This window comes from Carlito syrichta, unplaced genomic scaffold (genome assembly GCF_000164805.1).
Source record: "Carlito syrichta isolate Samal-C Ts95f unplaced genomic scaffold, Tarsius_syrichta-2.0.1 Scaffold308845, whole genome shotgun sequence".
Lineage (NCBI taxonomy): Eukaryota > Metazoa > Chordata > Mammalia > Primates > Tarsiidae > Carlito > Carlito syrichta.
Window position 1 is genome coordinate 392,210 of NW_007252941.1, and position 20,147 is coordinate 412,356.

Consider the following 20,147-nt stretch of genomic DNA (forward strand, 5'->3'; position numbering starts at 1 on the left):
TAAAAAAAAAATCCACCTGATCTTAATTTATCAAATGTAGAAAATTGATAAAATAGGAATATTTATTATTTGTTTCCTTCTGAAAGGCTTCTGAGAACCCAAAATGGAAAGACAAACTATTATTATCATTTTTCAGATTTTTATGAAGGTGGTGTATACATAGGAAAAAGACATTTTTATTTTGTAATACTTCCAACTACTAAAAAAAAAAAATAGGATTTGCTCTCTACTTAAGATGATAGAATAATTAAAATCAGTCTTTTTAATACACTTTAGACGCAGGTGTCTCCGGATCCTGACTTGTGGTATTTTAACCTTTAGTTATTTAAACTCTCTGAAGTTTTTTTTTCTTTTGTAAAATGAGTATGATAATAATCCTGGTCTAAGAATTGTCATGAGAATTAAACAAGTTAGAATTTGCAGAGACCTTAATGCCTAGCACATAGTAAGTGCCACATAAGTGTTTGATAAAGAAAGTCTACTTGCACAGTATATGCACTACTATTTAAGAAAAGAGGCATTGGGTAAAGGCCGGTCTTAATTTTAAATGTATGTAGTGATCTTCTTTAAAAAATCATCTCAGGATAAAATTGTCTTTTTATTTTTATGTATTAAGTTCAGAATTTAATATGCAGAAATGGAAAGAATCTTTTTCATTTTTCTTTTTGACCCAGATAGAGACAGAGAAGGATTATATTTACTTTTACAGTTGGAGACAGATCATAAATTCATTCATGGTCAGGTTCCTGAAGGTCAAATCCTGTTCATGCCTCTTACCATCTGTGTGACCGTGGATGAGTTAAATTTTCTATATCTCAGTTGTAAAATATGGATAATCATAGTATCTGTTTCATAGGGCAGTTGTTAAGATTAAATGAATGAATAAAATTCTTAGAAAGTACATAACAAATAATAAATATTAACAGTTATTACTGATAGCAGTGGAAATTTTATTTTTAAAAAATTTAATAAGTATGAAACTAGTAAGCCACAAAGCTAACCTTTGAAATTGTCTTTTTATCAGCAAAGGAACTTAAACTTAGAGAAATGGAGTGATTTTATTTAAGTTTACGAAGCATGTTATAGAAGAACCAAGATCAAAAAACCAAGTTTTAAAACTTCTAGTTAAAAGTTTTGTCTATTCTATCAAGTACCTTTTCTTAAAACCTAAGTCAGTGTTTTTTCCTCAAGGTGATATTTTTAAAAGATCACTTGAATCAATAGTATATCTATTTGCTGCTTTGAAAATATGCTCAGATTTTTTCTGTTCTTAAATACAGTGCTGTTTATTGGCTATGCTGTTTGTACTGCCTCCATCGACAACTGCTTCAAAGAGCCATCTATATGCCACTTGCATGTTTTCATTCTCTTATATCTTAATTCTTTAAAAGTAGAATTCTACTGCCATACTCTACTAAGGAAACCATAGGCCATCATTTGCTTTCTAATTACCAAATTCATCCCTTTTTAACTCATTCTTCACCTTCTTAGCCTTTCCTCAGTACTTGATGTCTATTCTTTCCTTCCTGAAACCTGTCTCTCTTGGCTTCTATTGCTATTGCATACTTCTGTTTCTTCCCATATCTTATTTTTGCTTCTTCCCTTCAGTTTGTCTATTCTTTTTTTTTTTTTGAGTTGGAGTCTCACTCTGTCACCCAGACTGGAGTGCAGTGACTGTTCCTGGCAATCGCAGCCTCAACCTGCTGGACTCCGGCGATCCTTCTGCCTCAGACTTCCAAGGAGCTGGAACTACAGGCGCGCACTACCACACCCAACTAAATTTTTTTGATTTATTGTAGAGATGAGGTCTTGCCAAGGTGCACAGGTGGGTCTCGAACCCTCAGGCTCAGGCAATTCACTCACCTTGGCCTCCCAAAGCGTGGGATTACAGGCTGAGCCACCGAGCCCAGCTCAGTTTGTCTATTCTTTACCTTCTTGTGTGCTATATTTTCTCCCAACATTCTTACCTACTTCTAAGACTTCTCTCCATGAGAATGATTCTCAACTGCAGATGTTTTAAAAGTTGCAGATCTGCATATCTAATTACAATGAAAAAAAACTTTTCTGCCTATTAAATTGTGAGCTTAATACACATAAACAATAAAACATATTTTGTCTGATATAATTAAAAGATATCTTTACCTAAATATCTTTTTTACCTCAAAGTCAACATATTTCTTTTAAAAAACTTGTGTTTTCTTCCTTCTTCCTTTTCTTTTTCTTGTTTGCAATCAGCCTATCTTCTTGGTTTTATTACGGAGGTCATAAAGTTGGAAAACACAAACAGAATACATTAAATGGTTTATTGCTTTTACATGAAAATATGTGTCTGTTCAGTGTATCGTCCCTTATCAGCAATGCAGCTTAATATGCTGTTTAAAATTACAGGCCAGGCATAGTGGCATGTGCCTGTAATCCCAGCACTTTGGGAGGCCAAAGCGAGAGACTGAAGTAGGAGGATTGCTTGAGTGCAGGAGTTTGAGACCAGCCTGGGCAACATAGCAAGGCCTCATCTCTACCAAAAATTTAAAAAATTAGCTGGGCGTAGTGTCATGCTCCTGTAATCCCAGCTACTAGAGAGTGTGAGGTGGGAAGATTGATTGAGCCCAGTAATTCGGCCAGAGTGAGCTATGATTATACCACTGCACTCCAACCTGGGCCACAGAGTGAGACTCTGTATCTAAAAGTAAATAAACTAAAATTACAATGAAAGTGGCACATTAACAAAACCATTAATTTGTGCACATGCATCTGAGATGTGTTCCATCACACCTTATATGAATATTTATATGAATCCTTTGAATTGAATAGAACTGTCTTTACATTCCTCTGGAGAAGTAATCAGGAGGATTCAATCTGATTAAAACACATACATTTATAGATTTATGGCTCTTCTACGTTTTATTATTTATGTTATCATTCTTCTAAGCATTGAGGTTAAAAAAAATTTTAGTGTCTCTTCATTCCCTAAATCTAGTTTTTGTCAAGTCTTTTAAAATATTTCTTGCATACATTTTTTTCTTTTCATTCTATTGCCTTATCTCTTGTAATTTAAGTTCTTAGGACTTCTATTCTGAATTATTTCAATAGCTTTCTGACCAGTTTCCTGCCTCCATTTTTCTTCTGTTCCAGTTTGTCTTAGAGTGCAGTTCTGAGTCTATCACTGCCTAAATTAGAACTCTTCAGTGCTTCATGATTGCTCATAACATAAAGTTTAAGTTCTGTCTTGATTTTTTAAACACAACTCTTTGCAGCCCTTTACAGTTTTTGTTTTTGTTTTTTACTAGATTGTAAGGTGTTTTGAGGCTTGACTACACCTATTTATCTTTGAGTTCTAGGTGTCCTCTGCTTAGCTCAATATCATGTGTGTTCAAACAGTATTCTTAAATTGACATTACTTATATTAGCTAAGAAAGGGCAGTATAATAAATAGATTGGAAATATTGTTTGATTTGGAAAATGAAAATATATATTTTTAAGCTCTGATGCTTTTCTGGGAATATTCTGAATATAATAACAGAAAAAATATAGCCAGCATCTCCCAGAAAGCTAGAACATTTGTAAGCACAATTGGCATTCTCTGTTTTTCACTTACTAGTAAAGAACTAGCTGCATTTATGTATTTCTTATTTCCCCAGGTCAGGATAAAACAAAAGCCAAATTCTTCAGAGAACACAGTGAGGAAAAATCAGGAAGATACTTCTTCAATAAAGTCTCATAACCAAGAAATCACTGTTTGTTCGAATTCTCATCTTATCCAGCTTAAGAGGCATCAAGAAATCTGGTCTGTCCTAGAGAATGTTTGGATTACAATATATCAGAACAGGTACTAGAGTTGGGGGAATTTTTTAAAAATTTATTTTTAAGTTGACATTGTAATTATACATATTGGAGTATAATTTGACATTTTGATATGTATATTTATTGTATAATGATCAAATCAAGGTAGTTAGCATATCCATCACCTCACGCATTTGTCATTTCTTTATGGAGAGAATATATAATGCCTTACTGTTAACCATTGTTACTCTGCTGTGCACTAGAATACCAGAACTTATTTTTCCTTTCTAAATGTAACTTTGTACCTATTGACCAGCCTTTCCCCATTCTCCCATTCCCTCACCAACCCCCAGTCTCTATTAACCATTGTTCTACTCTTTGTTTCTATGAGATCAACATTTTTTTAATATTCGACATGAGTGAGATCAGGCAGTGTTTGTCTCTGTGTATGTGACTTATTTCACTTAACATAATGTGTTTCAGTTTCATCCGTATTGTCAAAAATGACAGGATATTTTTTATGACTGAAAAGTATTCCATTGTGTATATGTACCATATTTTCTTTATCCATTCCTATAAGATTATAATACCATATTTTTGGTCCCATAAGATTATAATACCATATTTTTTTACTGTCCTTTTTCTGTGCTTAAGTGTGTTTAGATAAACAGATACTTAGCATTGTGTTATAATTGCCAATAGTATTTAATATATTAGTAATATGCTGTATGGGTTTGTAACTTAGCCTGTACATATACCCTAGGTATATAGAAGGCTAGACCATCTAGGCTTATATAAGTATACTTAAGATGTTTGTACAATGAAATTACCTTAACAATGCATTTCTCAGAATGCATCTCCATCATTTAGTGATGAATGACTATATTACTGTTATTCATTGAATAGTTAGCGCTTGGATTGTGAGCTTAATGTATCAGATTGTCTTACTGAGGACCTTTTGTTAAGTTGGTATCTTAGAAATAGTGATGCTTAAATAGGGGTGCACATCAGAATTACCTGGAGAGTTTTAAAATATATATACTTAAGCTCTAGCCCTAGAGATTATGATTTCAGTAAAACTGTGGTGAAACAGAGGGAATGCATTAAAAAAAAAATCTCTCCAGGTGATTTAGATATGAAAACTTGATGAGAAGCATTGCCTATATATATCACAACCAATGAAAAATCACCTAGATTGGTTAAACAAATTAACAGGATACAAAGCCTTAATAAAATTGTGTGTTCTTTGGCCGGGCTTGGTGGCTCAGCCTGTAATCCCAGCACTTTGGGAGGCCGAGGCAAGTGGATTGCCTGAGCCTGCGGGTTCTAGACCAACCTGGGCAACTTGACAAGACCTCGTCTCTACAATATATCACAAAAATTACTCGGACATGGTAGCACGTGCCTGTAGTTCCAGCTACTTGGAAGGCTGAGGCAGAAGGATCATTGGAGCCCAGCGAGTTGATGCTGGCACAACTCTTGTGGTAGCTGTGAGTGTGCTACTGCACTCCAGCCTGGGTGGTGGAGTGAGACTCCAACTAAAAATAAAATTTGTGTATACTTTAAGAAAAGATCAGTCTTTATTAGGAAAAATTCATGTAATATTTTTAAAGGAAGATTAAATACTGGTTTTTTAAAAAAGGAAATACTGCTATTTAGTACACATAAATTTAAATACTACATTCTTTATAAATACTCTGGTCTTGGTAAAATGAAGAGAGAGAGACCTTTTGGGTTTTTTTTTTTCAGACTTCACAGGGATAAAGAAACTTTAAAAAGTAATATAAAAACCTCTGATTTTAAAGTAGATGAACACTCTTTTCTATACTTTCCCCCAAGCTCATAATCTTTGTATAATTAGTCAAACCAGTGCTTCATAGTATGATTTTGGTTCAGGGGTCCAAAACATACTTATTTTGCATTAAGATCATCTATTTGTTCTAAATGTTCACAAGAGTGGCAGAGCAATATTTGCACTCCACTTAAACATCTATTCTCGATTGGCTATTATAACATTGTAAATTTGGGTCTTGATTTTAGCCTTGACTAAATTTAAATTTTTTTCCAACAAAATATATGGCCTGTATGCAGACTTTATAACCATCATACTCAAGCAATGACTATATATATACCTGGCATGTGAACTAAAGAAGATACTATTTACAAATTTATATTTTCTTTTTTTGAGTTGGAATCTCACACTGTCACGTAGGCTGGCGTGCAGTGGCATGCTTTCAGTCACTGCAGCTTTGATCTGCTGGGTTCAGGTGATTCTTCCACCTCAGCCTTCCAAGTAGCTGGAACTACAGGCATGCACTAACACTCCCAGCTAATTTTTTTTTTTTTGAGTTGGAGTCTCACTCTGTCACCCAGACTGGAGTGCAGTGGCCGCTCCCGGCCACCACAGCCTCGACTTGCTGGGCTCCAGGGATCCTTCCACCTCAGCCTTCCAAGTAGCCGGAATTACAGGCATGCGCTACCACGCTTGGCTGATTTTTTTGATTTATTGTAGAGATGAGGTCTTGCTGCCCAGGCGGGTCTCGAACCCACGGTCCTAGGCAATTCACTCGCCTCAGCCTCCCAAAGTGCTGGGATTACAGACTGAGCCACCGAGCCCAGCTACAAGTTTATATTTTCATATAAAGTAAAAGTTTTATTTGTTTGTGCTTTCCATTCTTAACATATTCTTAAAGTTTTGGCTAGTCAGGTATTCTGGTTAGCAGAAAGTTACCATATATGCCAGTCAAGGATTACCATTTTCAAAATAATATAGACTAAAACTGTATCTAAGATATTTTAGTTTTCCTTTCATTTAGAAAGCATTTGAGTACTTTAAAAGTTTACCTATAAGACATGTATTTGAATTGGATACTAGAAAGTTCTGTGTAGTTTCTGGGTAATAGATTTTGCATAATTGAAAATTTCAGTAAGTAAAAAATGCTTATATTGCCTTATCAATACATATTTATTTAATCCTACTTCACTGTTTCTGAAGCCTAGTTGTGTACCAGAGACACTGTAGAACTTTTTCAACATTACCGTGTAGGGCCTTTCAGGGAGAGATGCCCATTTGGAAGTCTGGTAGATCCTATGCATAGTTTCTTATATAAAACTACTAGAGTGCTTTCACACAACTGGGAATGCCATCTTCTTGCCCTGAGCTTTAGTAAATCAGTTGTGAACTTACAGCATATTAGGTCAGGTTTTAAATGTCTTTCCTATTTACAAGAAATTTGGGTTAGTGTTAAGATACTATGTTAAAAAAAAAAACTTTCCTGCTATTTTTCATTTAAGCTTCTGAGACATCTTTTTAAATGTGTATTTTGAGTTTGCAATGAGAACTATAATTAAACATTATCTTTTACCTTTTGTCATTACTTTTCTCTGTGACTTAGAATTTTATTAATACCATGAGGCAGAACTAATAAGAAAAGAAATTGTTTTGACAGTTTATTGACTGATAGTTTTGTATAAATTGATGTGTAATAACCAATTTAATAATTTGCTTAATAATCTAGAATTAGTTCATCTGACAATAGATTGCATCTGTCATCTGTAACGCTGATTTGAAATGTTTATATCCAAAACCACTTCATTATTTTTTTCTATATTTTATTTTAAAGATGTGGGGTACAAGTCAGGATTAGGTATATAAGTAATGTACGTGCAGGTGAAGTTTGGACCTCCAGCTGGTCCTTACCTCCCCTGGTTTAGGATCAGGTACTCTTTGTGTTGTTACATGCTCCCCCTTTCCTTCTTCCCCTGGCAATGTCCATGTCCTGTGACTGCCGATCTCTCCCATGTGCTTATTGTGGTTAATGTTCAGGTCCCACTTATGAGTGAGAACATGGATATTTAGTTCTTTGTATCTGTGATAGGTCGCTAAGAATGATTGTCTTCAATTCCATTCAATTTGCTAAGAAGTCCATGATTTTGTCCTTCTTTATGGCTGCGTCATATTTCTTCATGTATATGTACCACATTTTCTTTATCCATTCTACTTCGATGGGCAGTGGGGTTGGTTCCATGTTTTTGCTATTGTGAATAATGTGGCAGTAAACATGCACATGCAGGTATCTTTTTTGTAGAACGATTGTGTTCCTGCAGGTATATATTCCCAGAAGGGGGATTGCTGGGTCGTATGGAAGGTCAATTTCTAGTTCCTTTAGATATTACTACACTATTTTTCGTAGAGGTTGGGCTAGTTTGCACTCCACCAAAGTGTAGAAGTGTCTTCTTTTCTCTGCACCTGTGCCAGCATCTGTTTTTTTCCTCTGCATGTGGTCAACCAGTTTTCCCAGCACCATTTGCTAAATAAGATCTCCTCTTCCCTGTGGTAGAGCCACCTTATTATTCTTAATGGCTCAGTTTATAATAAGGTAAATGTGCTGGGAGTGGTGGCTTGTGCCTGTAATCCCAGCACTTTGATTTTTTGTTGGCTTGTTTTTCATAACTATCAAAATACTAATTTTTAAAAAAATGTATTTATTTATTATAGAGTTGTGGGGTACATGTAAGGATTTATTACATAAGTAGGCTGATGCAGATGAAGTTTGGACTTCTAGGTGGCCTTCACTTCCCCTGGTAGTGGACCAGGTACCCTTTGTGTTGTCACATGCCCCCTACCCTCTTCCCTTCCTTCCTCCCCTAGCTGTGCCCAGGGACTACGAATCCCACCCTTATGCTAATGTGACTAGTGTTCTCACTCACTTATGAGTGAGGACATGTGGGATTCAGTTCTTTGTGTTGGTTTCCAACTGCATCCAAGTTGCTGGGAAGACATGATTTTGTTCTGCATTATGACTGTGTAATACTCCATCATGTATATGTACCACATTTTCTTTATCCAGGCCACTTTCGATGGGCAGCAGGGCTGGTTCCATGTTTTTGCTATTGAGCTAGTGCGGCAATAAACATGCATGTGCAGGTGTCTTTTTGGTAGAGTGATTTATGTTCCTCTGGGTATATTCCCAAGAGAAGGATTGCTGCATTGTTCAGTTTTTGTTATTTTTAGGGATTGCTACAGTGCCTTCCATAGAGGTTGAACTTGCTTACATTCCCACCAACAGTGTAGAAGCATTCCCTTTTTCTCCACAGCTACCCCAGCCCCTGTTGATTTGACTTATTAATGATAGCCATCCTTACTGGAACTAGGCAGTATCTCATTGTGGTTTTGATTTGCATTTCTCTGATGATTAGTGAGGCTGAACGTGTCATCTTTAGAGTAGTGTCTGTTCATGTCTTTTGCCCACTTTTTAATGGGATTGTTAATTTTTTCTTTCGCTTCTTTTGAAGCGAAAATGTAGTTGTTAGATGCATAATTTGCAAATACTTTTTCCCCCATAATGTGGGTTGTCTCTTTACTCTTTTGATAGTTTCTTTTGCTATGCAAAAGCTTTTCAACTTGATGAGATGTCCCACCTGTCTGTCTTAGCTTTTGTAACATTTGCTTGTGGGGATTTGCTCATGAATTAATTGCCTATTTCAATGTCCAAAAGGGTGTGTGCTGTGTTTTCTTCTAGGATTCTTATAGTTTGAGGTTTAACATTTAGATCTTTGTTCCATTTTGAGTTAATTTTTATATATGATGATAGGTAGGGGCCCAATTTCATTCTTCTGCATGTGGTTAGCCAGTTTTCCCAGCATCCTTTGCTAAATATGGTCTCCTTTTCCCAATGATTGTAATTGGTGGCTTTGTCGAAGATGATTTGGTTGAGTGACCATGTTTTTACTTCTTGAATCTCTGTTCTGTTCTACTGGCCTGTGTGTCTTTTACTTTACCAATAATGCTGTCTTGGCTACTATAGCTTTGTTATAAAGTTTAAAGTCTGGAAGTATGATACCTCCTGCTTTGTTTCTTTTGTTGAGGATTGTTTTGGCTATTTGTGCTTTTTTGTTTTCATATGAATTTCTGTATTGTTATTTCCGGGTCTGAGAAAAAAAATATTGATAATTTGATGGGTATTGCATTGAATCTATAGATTGCCTTGGGTAGGATGGACATCTTAACAATATTGATACTTCCAATCATGAGCATAGGATGTTTTTCCATTTGTGTCGTCCTTGATTTCCTTGAGCAGCATTTTGTAGTTCTGCTGTAAAGGTCTTTTACTACTCTGGTTAGGTGGATGCCAAGGTATTTTTGTGTGTGTGTGGCTAGTGGGAATGAAGATTGTGTTTTTTTATTTGTTTCTCTGCCTGCTTGTTTCTGATGTGTAGAGATGCAAGTGTCTTTTGCACGTTGACATTGTAACCTGAGACTTTACCAAAGTTGTTTATCAAAGTGCGAGAAGGCTTTTGACAGACTCCCTAATGTTTTCTAGGTATGGAATCATATCATCTACAAAGAGGGATAGCTTAACTTCCTCTTTTCCTATTTGGATACCCTGATTTCCTTTTCTTATCTGATTGCTCTGGCTAGGACTTCCAGTACTATGTTGAATAGGAGAGATGAGAGTGGGCATCCTTGCCTTGTTCTCATTCTCTGGGGGAATGTTTCCAGCTTCTGCCCATTGAGCAAAATGTTGGCTGCAGGTTTATCATAGATAGTTCTTATTGTTTTGAGAAATGTTCCTTCTATGCCTAGGTGTTTGAGGGTTTTTATCAAGAAGAGATGCTGGATTTTGTTGAATGCTTTTTCTGCATCTAATGAGATAACTATGTGCTTCTTGGTTTTACATCCTTTAATGTGTTGAATTACATTTATGGTTTTTTGAATGTTGAACCAACCCTTCATCCTGGGAATGAAGCCCACTGGTTGTGGTGGATGATCCTTAAGATGTGCTGTTGGATCCTGTCTGCTAGAATCTTATTGAAAATTTTTGCATCTATAGTCATAAAGGAGATTGACCTAAAATTCTCTTTCCTTGTTGGGAGTATGCCAGGTTTGAGTATCAGTATGTTAGCTTCCTAAAATAAGTTGGGAAGAATTCCATCATTTTTGATTGCCTGGTATACTTTGAATAAGATTGGTATCAGCTCTTCCTTGTATGTCTTGTAGAATTCAGCTGGGAAGCCATCTGGTTCGGGGCTTTTTTGGCAGGGAGATTTCTTATTATGAGATGATTTCCTAGATTGTTATTGGTCTGTTCAAAGTTTCAATTTCTTCTTGTTTCAACCTTGGGAGTTTATGTGATGTCAGAAAATCTTCCATTTCCTTTAGATTTTCTGGTTTATTTGCATACAGGTATTAATAGTAGTCTCTGATAATCTTTTAAATTTCTTCAGGTTCACTTGTAATCTTGCCTTTTTTGCTTCTAATTGTGTTTATTTGGGCTTGCTCTTTTTTATTAGTCTGACACTTATTTATCCTTATAAAGAACCAGCTTTTTGTCTTGTTGATCCTTTCCATGATATTTTTGTCTTCTGTATCCTGCAATTATGACTTTAGCTTAATAGAAAACTTTGGAGTTTTCTACTGAAATTAGGATGATGTTAGTGTGTTTACTTGTGATCCTTTCATTTTCTTGTTGTGTGCATGCAGTACTATGAATTTTCCTCTTAATTGCTCTCATGGCATTCTAGAGCTTCTGATAAGATGTGTCTTTGTTACTGTTTGTTTCCGGGAGTCTTTTTATTTTGGTCTTGATTTCTGTGTTGACCCAGAAGTTGTTCTACAGCATGTTGTTTAGTGTCCATGTCTTTGTGTGTATTGGGGGGATCTTGTTGGTGGCGATCTTCATTTTTATTCCACTGTGATCTGAGAAGATACATGGCATTATATCATTCTTTTGAAATTGTTCATACTTGATTTATGTCCTAGAATGTGGTTGATCTATGTCCTATGTTCATGCTTGATTTATGTCCTAGAACGTAGAGTATGATCCATGTGCTGATGAATAGAATGTATATTTTGTAGTTGTTGGGTGGAGTGTTCTGCAGATGTCTGTTAAATCCATTTGGTTGAGTGTTGAGTTAAGGTTCTGAATCCTCTTGTTGGTTTTTTGCCTTGATGATCTGTCTAGGACTATTAGGAGGGTATGGAGATCTCCTTTTGTGAGTGTCAGTGTTCAGTATTAGTTTACTTTGTAGTTGTTTTATAAAACCTAGCGTTCCTCTGTTGGGTGCATATATATTTAGGATGAATATTTCTTGCTGGTGGATTGAGCCTTTTATCACTGTGTAGTATCTTTCCATGTCCTTTTTAACGTTTGATGCTTTGAAGTCTGCTTTGTCTGATATCAGAATAGCTACCCCTACCCTTTTCTGTTTCCTGTTTGCCTGAAAGATCATTTTCCAGCTGTTAACTTTGAATCTGTAGGTGTCCTTTGCAGTGAGATGAGTTTGCTGGAGGCAGCAGAATGTTGGGTCATGCTTCTTTATCTAGCTCACCACTCTATGCCTCTTCAGTGGTGTGTTCAGTCCATTCACGTTCAAATTAATTATTTAAATGTGAGAATATATCCCTGGCATAGGTCTTTTAGGGGGTCGTTTTGCTTCCTTTTTACTTTTGTTTTTATATATGTGTATTTTCATTTTTGTGAATGATCTATATGCTCTGTTAACTCTGTGCTTGCCTATACTTTTGTGATGGGTATGACTATTCTTTTGTTTCTGTGTTCAACACAAGTATCTCCTTGAGGACTGGTCTGAAGGCAGTGTATTCTCTTAGGGATTAGATGTCTGGGAAGAATTTTAATTTTCTGTCACTGATGAAGCTTAGCTTGGTGGGGTAGGAAATTCATGGCTTAATCGTAGCACTTTGGGAAACCACGGTAGGAGGATTGCTTGAGCTCAGGAGGTGGAGACTGCTGTGAGCTGTGACTTTTCCACTGCACTCCAGCCTGAGCAACATAATGTCAGAATCTGTCTAAAAAAAAATAATAATAAAAAAGAAGGTAAATGTAGCATAAAAAATTATGTTAGTAATATTGATGTGGTATATTTTTGCATATTGTTAATTCTAATTTGTGTAAAAATTATTTGAACAAAAAGATTTTGCTCCTTAAAAAATGCAATCAGCCAGGCGCGGTGGCTTACATCTGTAATGCCAGCACTTTGGGAAGTGGAGGTGAGAGGATTGCCTGAACCCAGGGTCTCAAGACCAGCCTGGGCAACTTGGCGAGATCTCATCTCCACAGTAAATCAAAAAATTAGCTGGGTGTGGTGGTGTGTGCCTGTGGTTCCAGCTACTTGGAAGGCTGAGGTGGAAGGATCGCCTGAGCCCAGGAGGTCAAGGCTGTGGTGGCCGTGAGTGTGCGGCTGCTCTCCAACCTGGGTGACAGAGTGAGACTCTGACTCAAAAAAAAAATGGCAATCATAATTCCTGTGTACTTAAAAACAGTAACTTTGGGGAAATAATCTAGTCTTTCTGAAGCTCTGTTTGTTCATCTAAAATTAGAGAATAGGATTGGATGTTCTTTTTGTTGTTGTTTGTTTGTTCTGTGTCAGAGTCTCACTTTGTTGCCCAGGCTTGAGTGTAGTAGCACAATCATGGCTACCACAATCTTGACCTACTGGGCTCAGATGATTCTCCCACCTCAACCTTCCAGATTACTGGGACTACAAGCACATGACACAACGCCTGGTTAACTTTTTATTTATTGTAAAGACAAGATCTCACCATGTTGCCCAGGGTGATCTCAAACTCCTAACCTCAGGCAGTCCTCTCACCTGTCTCCCAAAGTGCTGGGATTATAGGCGTGAGCCACCACACCTGGCCAGATGATCTGTAAGGTACCTATATATTCTGAAATTCCACTAGTTTTGGATTTTGGACAGTTTTTTAGATATAAGATATATTTCTTTAAATTTGGTTTCAACTATATTGTTGAAGAATGTTTAACTCACCGCTTCCAGATACTAGCTAAATAGTAATATGGCATTTAAAGCTTACCAAAGATTTATCTAAGGATTTAGATTATATATTACCAACAGCTGACTCTGAATAAAAGCATCCTGCTTTGGCTGTAGTCAGTTGACTCAAATCCTTACTTGGAGAGTAAGTAATGGTAACCTTTTTTATTTCACTTTAGACTGAATATTTTAATGTTTTATATTCTAGTACATGCCATTTTATGTACCAAAATACTTTTTCCTTTAGAAAGATAAAAATGTATTATTACCCAGTCTGTTTCTATAGATTTCTTAGTTTTTTCTCATATGTTTACAGATTTGTCAAAATGCCTTCTTGTAGAGGTATCCTTTTCTTTTCAGCATGTGACAGCTTACTTTTGTGTTTTTTTTGGTATTCATTATTATTCTGTCACTGTATCTTAGGTCTTATAAGCATATTCGGGGCCTGTTATTAATATCTGAGATGGCTTTTTAGTAATTTATTCTCTGCCGATATAACAGAAAGTATATGAATACATAACATTAAGATTGTTGTTTTGGAGGGCTGGGGGGGGGGTTCCAGTTTCCCCAAGAATGATATATGACAATTCAAACTTAGCTTTGAGAAAGTCGTGTATGAGAAATTTGGAAAGTTCTAACCATTATGTTGAATTTTCCCAGTTAAGTGTTAGGCTTTATTAGATAATTTGTCTAATATCACCTTTTATTACTTTTTTTTTTTTGAGTTGGAGTCTCACTCTGTCACCCAGACTGGAGTGCACTGGCCGCTCCCGGCCACCGCAGCCTTGACCTGCTGGGCTCTGGCGATCCTTCCGCCTCACCCTTCCAAGTAGCTGGAACTACAGGCGTACGCTACCACGGCCAGCTAATTTTTGATTTATTGTAGAGATGAGGTCTCACCAAGTTGCCCAGGCAGGTCTTGAACCTGTGGGCTCAGGCAATCCACTCACCTCAGCCTCCCAAAGGTGCGGGATTACAAGCTGAGCCACCAAGCCCGGCTACCTTTTATTACTTTTGCTTAAAAAAAAAAAAAAAGATAATTTGGTGATTTGGGAGCACAAATTGAAAATAAAACATGTTAAATATACTATCATATTTTTAAGATTTAAGTTTTTGTGGTTAATAAGTAACTTGTACAGTTATTTTATGACAGATTTTTCTTTTGATCCTTTTTTAGAGAATTGGAGTTCAAGGCTCCAGTGAGCCATGATTGGGCCATTGCACTCCAGCCTAGGCAACAGAGCAAGACCCTGTCTCAAAAAAGAATAATAAATTAATTTTTAAAAAAAGAATTGATATAGTCATATTAAAACTACTTCAGGAAAAGTAAAGTTTGAAAGTCAATATACTCAACTTATTTATAAGAAAATATTATCATCATTAAAAGGAAGGTTGAAGTATACTGTAAATAGTATAGTACATTCTCATTTCTGGTGTCTCAGATGTAGTTATCAGAACTGCCAAGGTGTCTCTAGGATCTTTGTATATACTTTCAATTCCTACTATGATGGTTTTGCAACCATATCTTATATACTAGCTGTACGTTTTGAAATTCTTGGAAAATCATTCATGAAAATTGCTCTTGGCTAACTCTTAAGAGAATTAGCATGTAGATCATCCAGAATAGTTTCTAAATTTAACCCAGATAATTTTGAATACATGTATATTTAAGTATAGACTTACAGACACAGAGAGGTGGATTGCACCAGAACAAAAATCAAAATCATTTAGCTAAGGTCTAAGAAATGCTAGAGCAAATTCTTAAAACTAAGAGCAACCCTAGAGATACGTTTGAGTCAAATATTCATTTCTTCATTCATCATTCAGCAAACATATATTGATCATCTACTTTATGCCAGGCACAGTCTAGGTCTGAGAACATATCAGCGAGAAAATCAGAAATATTTGTCCACATGCTCTAATGTTAAGATATAGTCAAGTAACATATAAACACGGTATCCGAAAAGTCTGGAAACCTAGGGTAAATGTCTTTAAACAGTATGTTAGTTACATCTAAAAAATGATATGCTCGGTATATTGTTCTTCAACCTTGAGATAATGTTTTCAAGTGAAGGACTTCTGAATTTTACCCATGAATCCAATCCTTAATACATTGCAGAGTGTTTTAAAAAGTCTAAGATAAAGGGAAAATGATATATTATGCATTGTTCATTCTTGCAGGTCCTTGGTAGTATGTCATTTGATCATGAAGTTTTAAGAGAAAAGAAGAGATGGAGGAGGAATAGTAACATGGTTTTAGGGAGGAGTGGGAATTACAGTTTTAGAGTGTATTCAGGGAAACTTTTATTTAAAAAATGATATTTGTGCTTAGTCCTGAAGGAGGTGAGGATGGGAGAAATTTATTTGCTTACAGTTTTGGAGGTTAAACATCTTAAATCCAAGTGTCTGCAGGCTTGGTTCTTCTGGAACTTCTGAGGTAGAATCTGTTCTATGTCTTTCTCCTCTCTTCTAGTAGTGCCTAGCAATCCTTGCTTTATATAGTTGCATCCCTCCAAACTCTGCCTTTGTCTTCACATCGTATTAGGATCCACTCTGATTCAGTATGACCTCATTTTAACCTAGCTGATTACATCTTCAAGAACCCTATATCACATAAGGTCACATTCTGAGGTTCTGGGTGAATATGTAATTTAGGGGCACACTAGTCTACATAGTAGAGCTTGCTTTGATTTTTTAAATATGCTTATGTTATGTATAAGTAAATTTTCTACACCTTTATATTTCTGTTTCACTGAAGGGATAAGCATCATTTTAATACTTTGGTGTTTCATCAAGTGGCTAATTTACTATTTACGTAGCACTTTTTATAATATTGTTGAACTTTGGGGGTGTTACTAATTGTTTCCTGATTGTGAATAACTATTAATAATTTATGATAGAGTTCTAGAAGTGGAATTACTAGGACAAACTTCCAGTTTCAACAGATACTTAATCTGACATCTAATTCTTTTCTTCAGCCTTGTGTTCATGAGTACTGACTTGAATAGATTGATAGTATTATTTTTTCTCTATCTCTTATGGTTTGTTGGACTGAAACATTATTCACACAACTTTTTTTTGTTTTGTTTTAAGATAGTGTCTTAACTCTGTCACCCAGGCTGGAGTGCAGTGGTATGATCACAGCTCACCACAGCCTGGTTCTCCTGGGCTCACTCCAAGTGATTCTTCTGCCTTAGCCTCCCAGGTAGCTGGGACTACAGGCATTCACCACCACATCCAGCTAATTTTTTGTTGTAGAGATGAGATCTCACTGTGTTGCCCAGGCTGGTCTTAAACTCTTGGCCTCAAGTGATCCTCCAGCCTCCTGCACCCTCCCAAAATGCTGGGATTACTAGTGGGAGCCACTGCACCTGACTTTTCACATAGTTTTTACAGTATTATTTTAGATTAGACCTGTATAGTGTCTTACCTAGATCCTTTGCATGAACATTAACTCAGACTTTCATCTCTTTCTTTTATTTCTAATTTAAGTAAATCAGTATTATGAGAGATAAATTATAATAAATATTACTTGTTTTATACATTGGCAATGGAAATACTTGAATTATGTTAACTATATATGTGTACCTATGAGTATCTTTTCTTTTTCTCTGTTTTAGCACGGATGTATTTCAAAGATTGGGCTCAAATTCAGCTCTGAATACTTCAAAAATAGCATCATTTGAAGAGGCATTTATATATCTTCAAAGGTTAATGGCAGCTGTGAAAGATATCATTGAAGGAATTCAGAGGTAAACACTATTTTAACTTCAAAGTTTCATTTATGTATTACCTTTCTCTTTTTTCTAGTTTTATCACCTTTTCAAAATTGCTAGCAGTCTTCCAGCAAGTTTTGGAAACTAATAGCTCTTAGATTCAACTTGTTCTCTTTCCCTTGCAAAGAATCCCTATTTCCAGTTTGGATTACAAGAATGTTTCCCCCTTTTCCCTTTCTAGTAAAAGAATATATCAGACTGTAAGCTTCACAAAGAACTTTGTATTTTTTTTTTTTTTTAGTCAGGTTTGGGGAAGGGAGTCTCATTCTGTTGCCCATGCTGAAGTGCATGATTATGGCTCACTGCAGCCTTGATCTCTTGGGCTCAGGTGATCCTTCTGCCTCAGGTGTATGCCACCATACCAGCTAATTTTAAAAAAATTTTTGTAGAGACAGGGTCTTACTGTGTTGCCCAGATTGGTTTTGAACTCCTGAGCTCAAGCAGTTCTCCCACCTCTGCCTCCCAAAGTGCTGGGATTACAGGTCTCGGCCTATTTCCTTTATTGTGTAACTGTACTTCCTAGAACAGTACCTGACACATAATGGGCATTTGGTAATTACTTATGGAATAGATCAGGCAATTGTCACTGCTCTTTAAAACAAATATTTGCTAATGTTTTTTTAACACGATTGATTTCCTCACAGAACTACAAACTGAACTAATCTGGAGATGCAACACAGTCTTATGATGCTTTGAAACTTATACATATGTGATTATTTTAAATATTTGTGATGCATATAGAAAATACAGTGCCAGAAAGCTATAAAATAGAATAAAGCACTTTATGGCATTAAGTCAAATTTCTTCTTTTGTGGCACTAAAGCAATTTTATCGGTATATACCAAAATTACTTGCTTGGCCTAAAATAAAGATACAACTTGCTAACATAAAAAATACTGTCTTTATAAATTAAACAAGCAAAAACACAGTTGAGTTGATTTCAAGTTTAAGAAATTTGAGGAGTCCCCAGCAGAGCGGCCAAGTGCCTGCAGGAGCCGAGTCGGAGCTGGTGTCATGCAGCGGTGGCGCCTCGAGGAACCAGAGTGCCAAGTGGCAGGCTGAGCTGCCAGGACGCCACCAGCTGGAGCCCACCCCCTGGACTAGTGTGAAGCCTGGCCCACCCCCGTTCAGTGCCTTCTTGGAGCTTTCGGCTGCTGCAATAGGTTTCCTGGTCAGTATCTACAATCAAAGTTGAAGAGTGCAAAATGACTGGCAAAAATTCCACAGTGAAATTGGGGAGTTCTGGTAAGATGACGATGGCATAGGTGGATTTGTGAGAGTCTCCGAAGTGAGTTCCCAAAAAGACTCTTGCTTTTCTTCCCCAACTCCCCTGCCTACCGCCAGCCACACTGGTCCAAGGACCGGGGACCTTCAGTCCCATGCAGGGCCAGATTGCAGCCCCTGGCTGCTGCTGCTCCACTATATGTGAATCCTGCCCCCACGGGAGTCCCAGGTCTTGGCTTCCTCCCTGGTTACATCGTCTCGCACAGCACCCAGCACCAAGCTGCCGGTCACCCAGGGAGGCTCTGGGCGCCCGCCCCTCAGAGTTACCAGTCCCATTTCTGACTGAAGTACCCTGTGAGGGACCCAGGGCCACTCTCGCTGCCCACCGTCTGCCCTTTGGAGCTCTGGAGCTCTGGGCCCACCCTGACTGAGGAACTCAGCGCATGATCCCATGCTTGTGTAAGGAAACAGCATATCTTAAGGAGGTGCTGATCGGAGGCTCTCAGCTCCAGAGGAGGGAACTCCCGACCCCCTCCTTCACCCCAGCCTGCTGGTGGCACCCCAGACCCAGCACCCAGCTGTGCAGCTGATCCCTGGTGCCTCCCACTCCGGAACAGTCCATCACAGTGGATAACACAGGGACCCAGACGAGTGGAGAGAAAAGATCCGCGAAAGTGAAGCTGCCACCTCAGCCATTCTCCAGGCAGAGATTTGCATTGCCCCGCCCACCTATCAGCAGCTTCCACCTCAGTTCCTAAGGTAACTTCGCTAAACAGGAGACAAATCCCCTCCCCTGCTGAATCAGATAAAGGCAATGTCACAGACCTCCCAGACAGCAGGCTAAAAAAAACCACAAAAAACCCAAGCTGCCAGTAAATCTAGCTGCCTGCAAGGAAATCAAAGGGGAGAGACTGGAGATCAGAGCTGAAGAGACTTTAGACACTCAGGAAAGATTCCAGAGCTAGTCTGATCTCTTATTTTGACTTTTGATTTTATCATTTTGACTGTTTGTTCTGCTCGCTTTTGTTCACTTTCTGACTTACACTATCTGTTTCATGATTTTATTGGTCTGTCTCTGTGTAGCTACCAGTATCCTTTAGGGAATTTGGCTCATGTGTCTTTTTCACTTCTCTCCGGCCTTGTGTCTCTTTTTCACCTATTAGTTGGTATGTATGTCTGTTTTCCCTCTTACTCTTCTCTCTTTCTAACTTCCTATTGACCCCCCCCTTCCTCCATTATTTTCCTCTTTTGTACCTCCTTTTGATCCAAGGACCAAACCTACGTACTGCTGCACAGACAGATTGTAAGGCAGTGGGAAATAGGTTCCAGTGTGCCCATACACCTGTTGGTGGATGCTGGAATCAGCATATAGATTCTGAATCACAGCTTCCCCCTCAATTAAACCTAAAAACTGCAAAAAGGACAGCCCACACTCCAACCTCAAAAGTGAACAAAGCCAGAAGACCCTCATAAGGAAGAACAGGATATAGCGAAAGAGAAATAAAAGCAACCCTACCTTCCCTCAAAAACAGAATTAAAGAAGGGGAGGGAAAGGGGGAGAGAGAGAAAAAT

General features: G+C 37.4%; 1 protein-coding gene across 1 annotated transcript in view; it reads left to right on the forward strand.

Annotated features, from left to right (window-relative positions):
- Window positions 1-20,147, forward strand: part of SWT1 (SWT1, RNA endoribonuclease homolog) — a 124,026-nt gene that overhangs the window by 58,072 nt on the left and 45,807 nt on the right. The window contains exons 15-16 of the mRNA XM_008066106.2: window positions 3,639-3,826; window positions 17,196-17,327. Of these exons, the coding sequence (XP_008064297.1) occupies window positions 3,639-3,826; window positions 17,196-17,327 (320 nt within the window). The remainder of the gene's footprint in view (window positions 1-3,638; window positions 3,827-17,195; window positions 17,328-20,147) is intronic.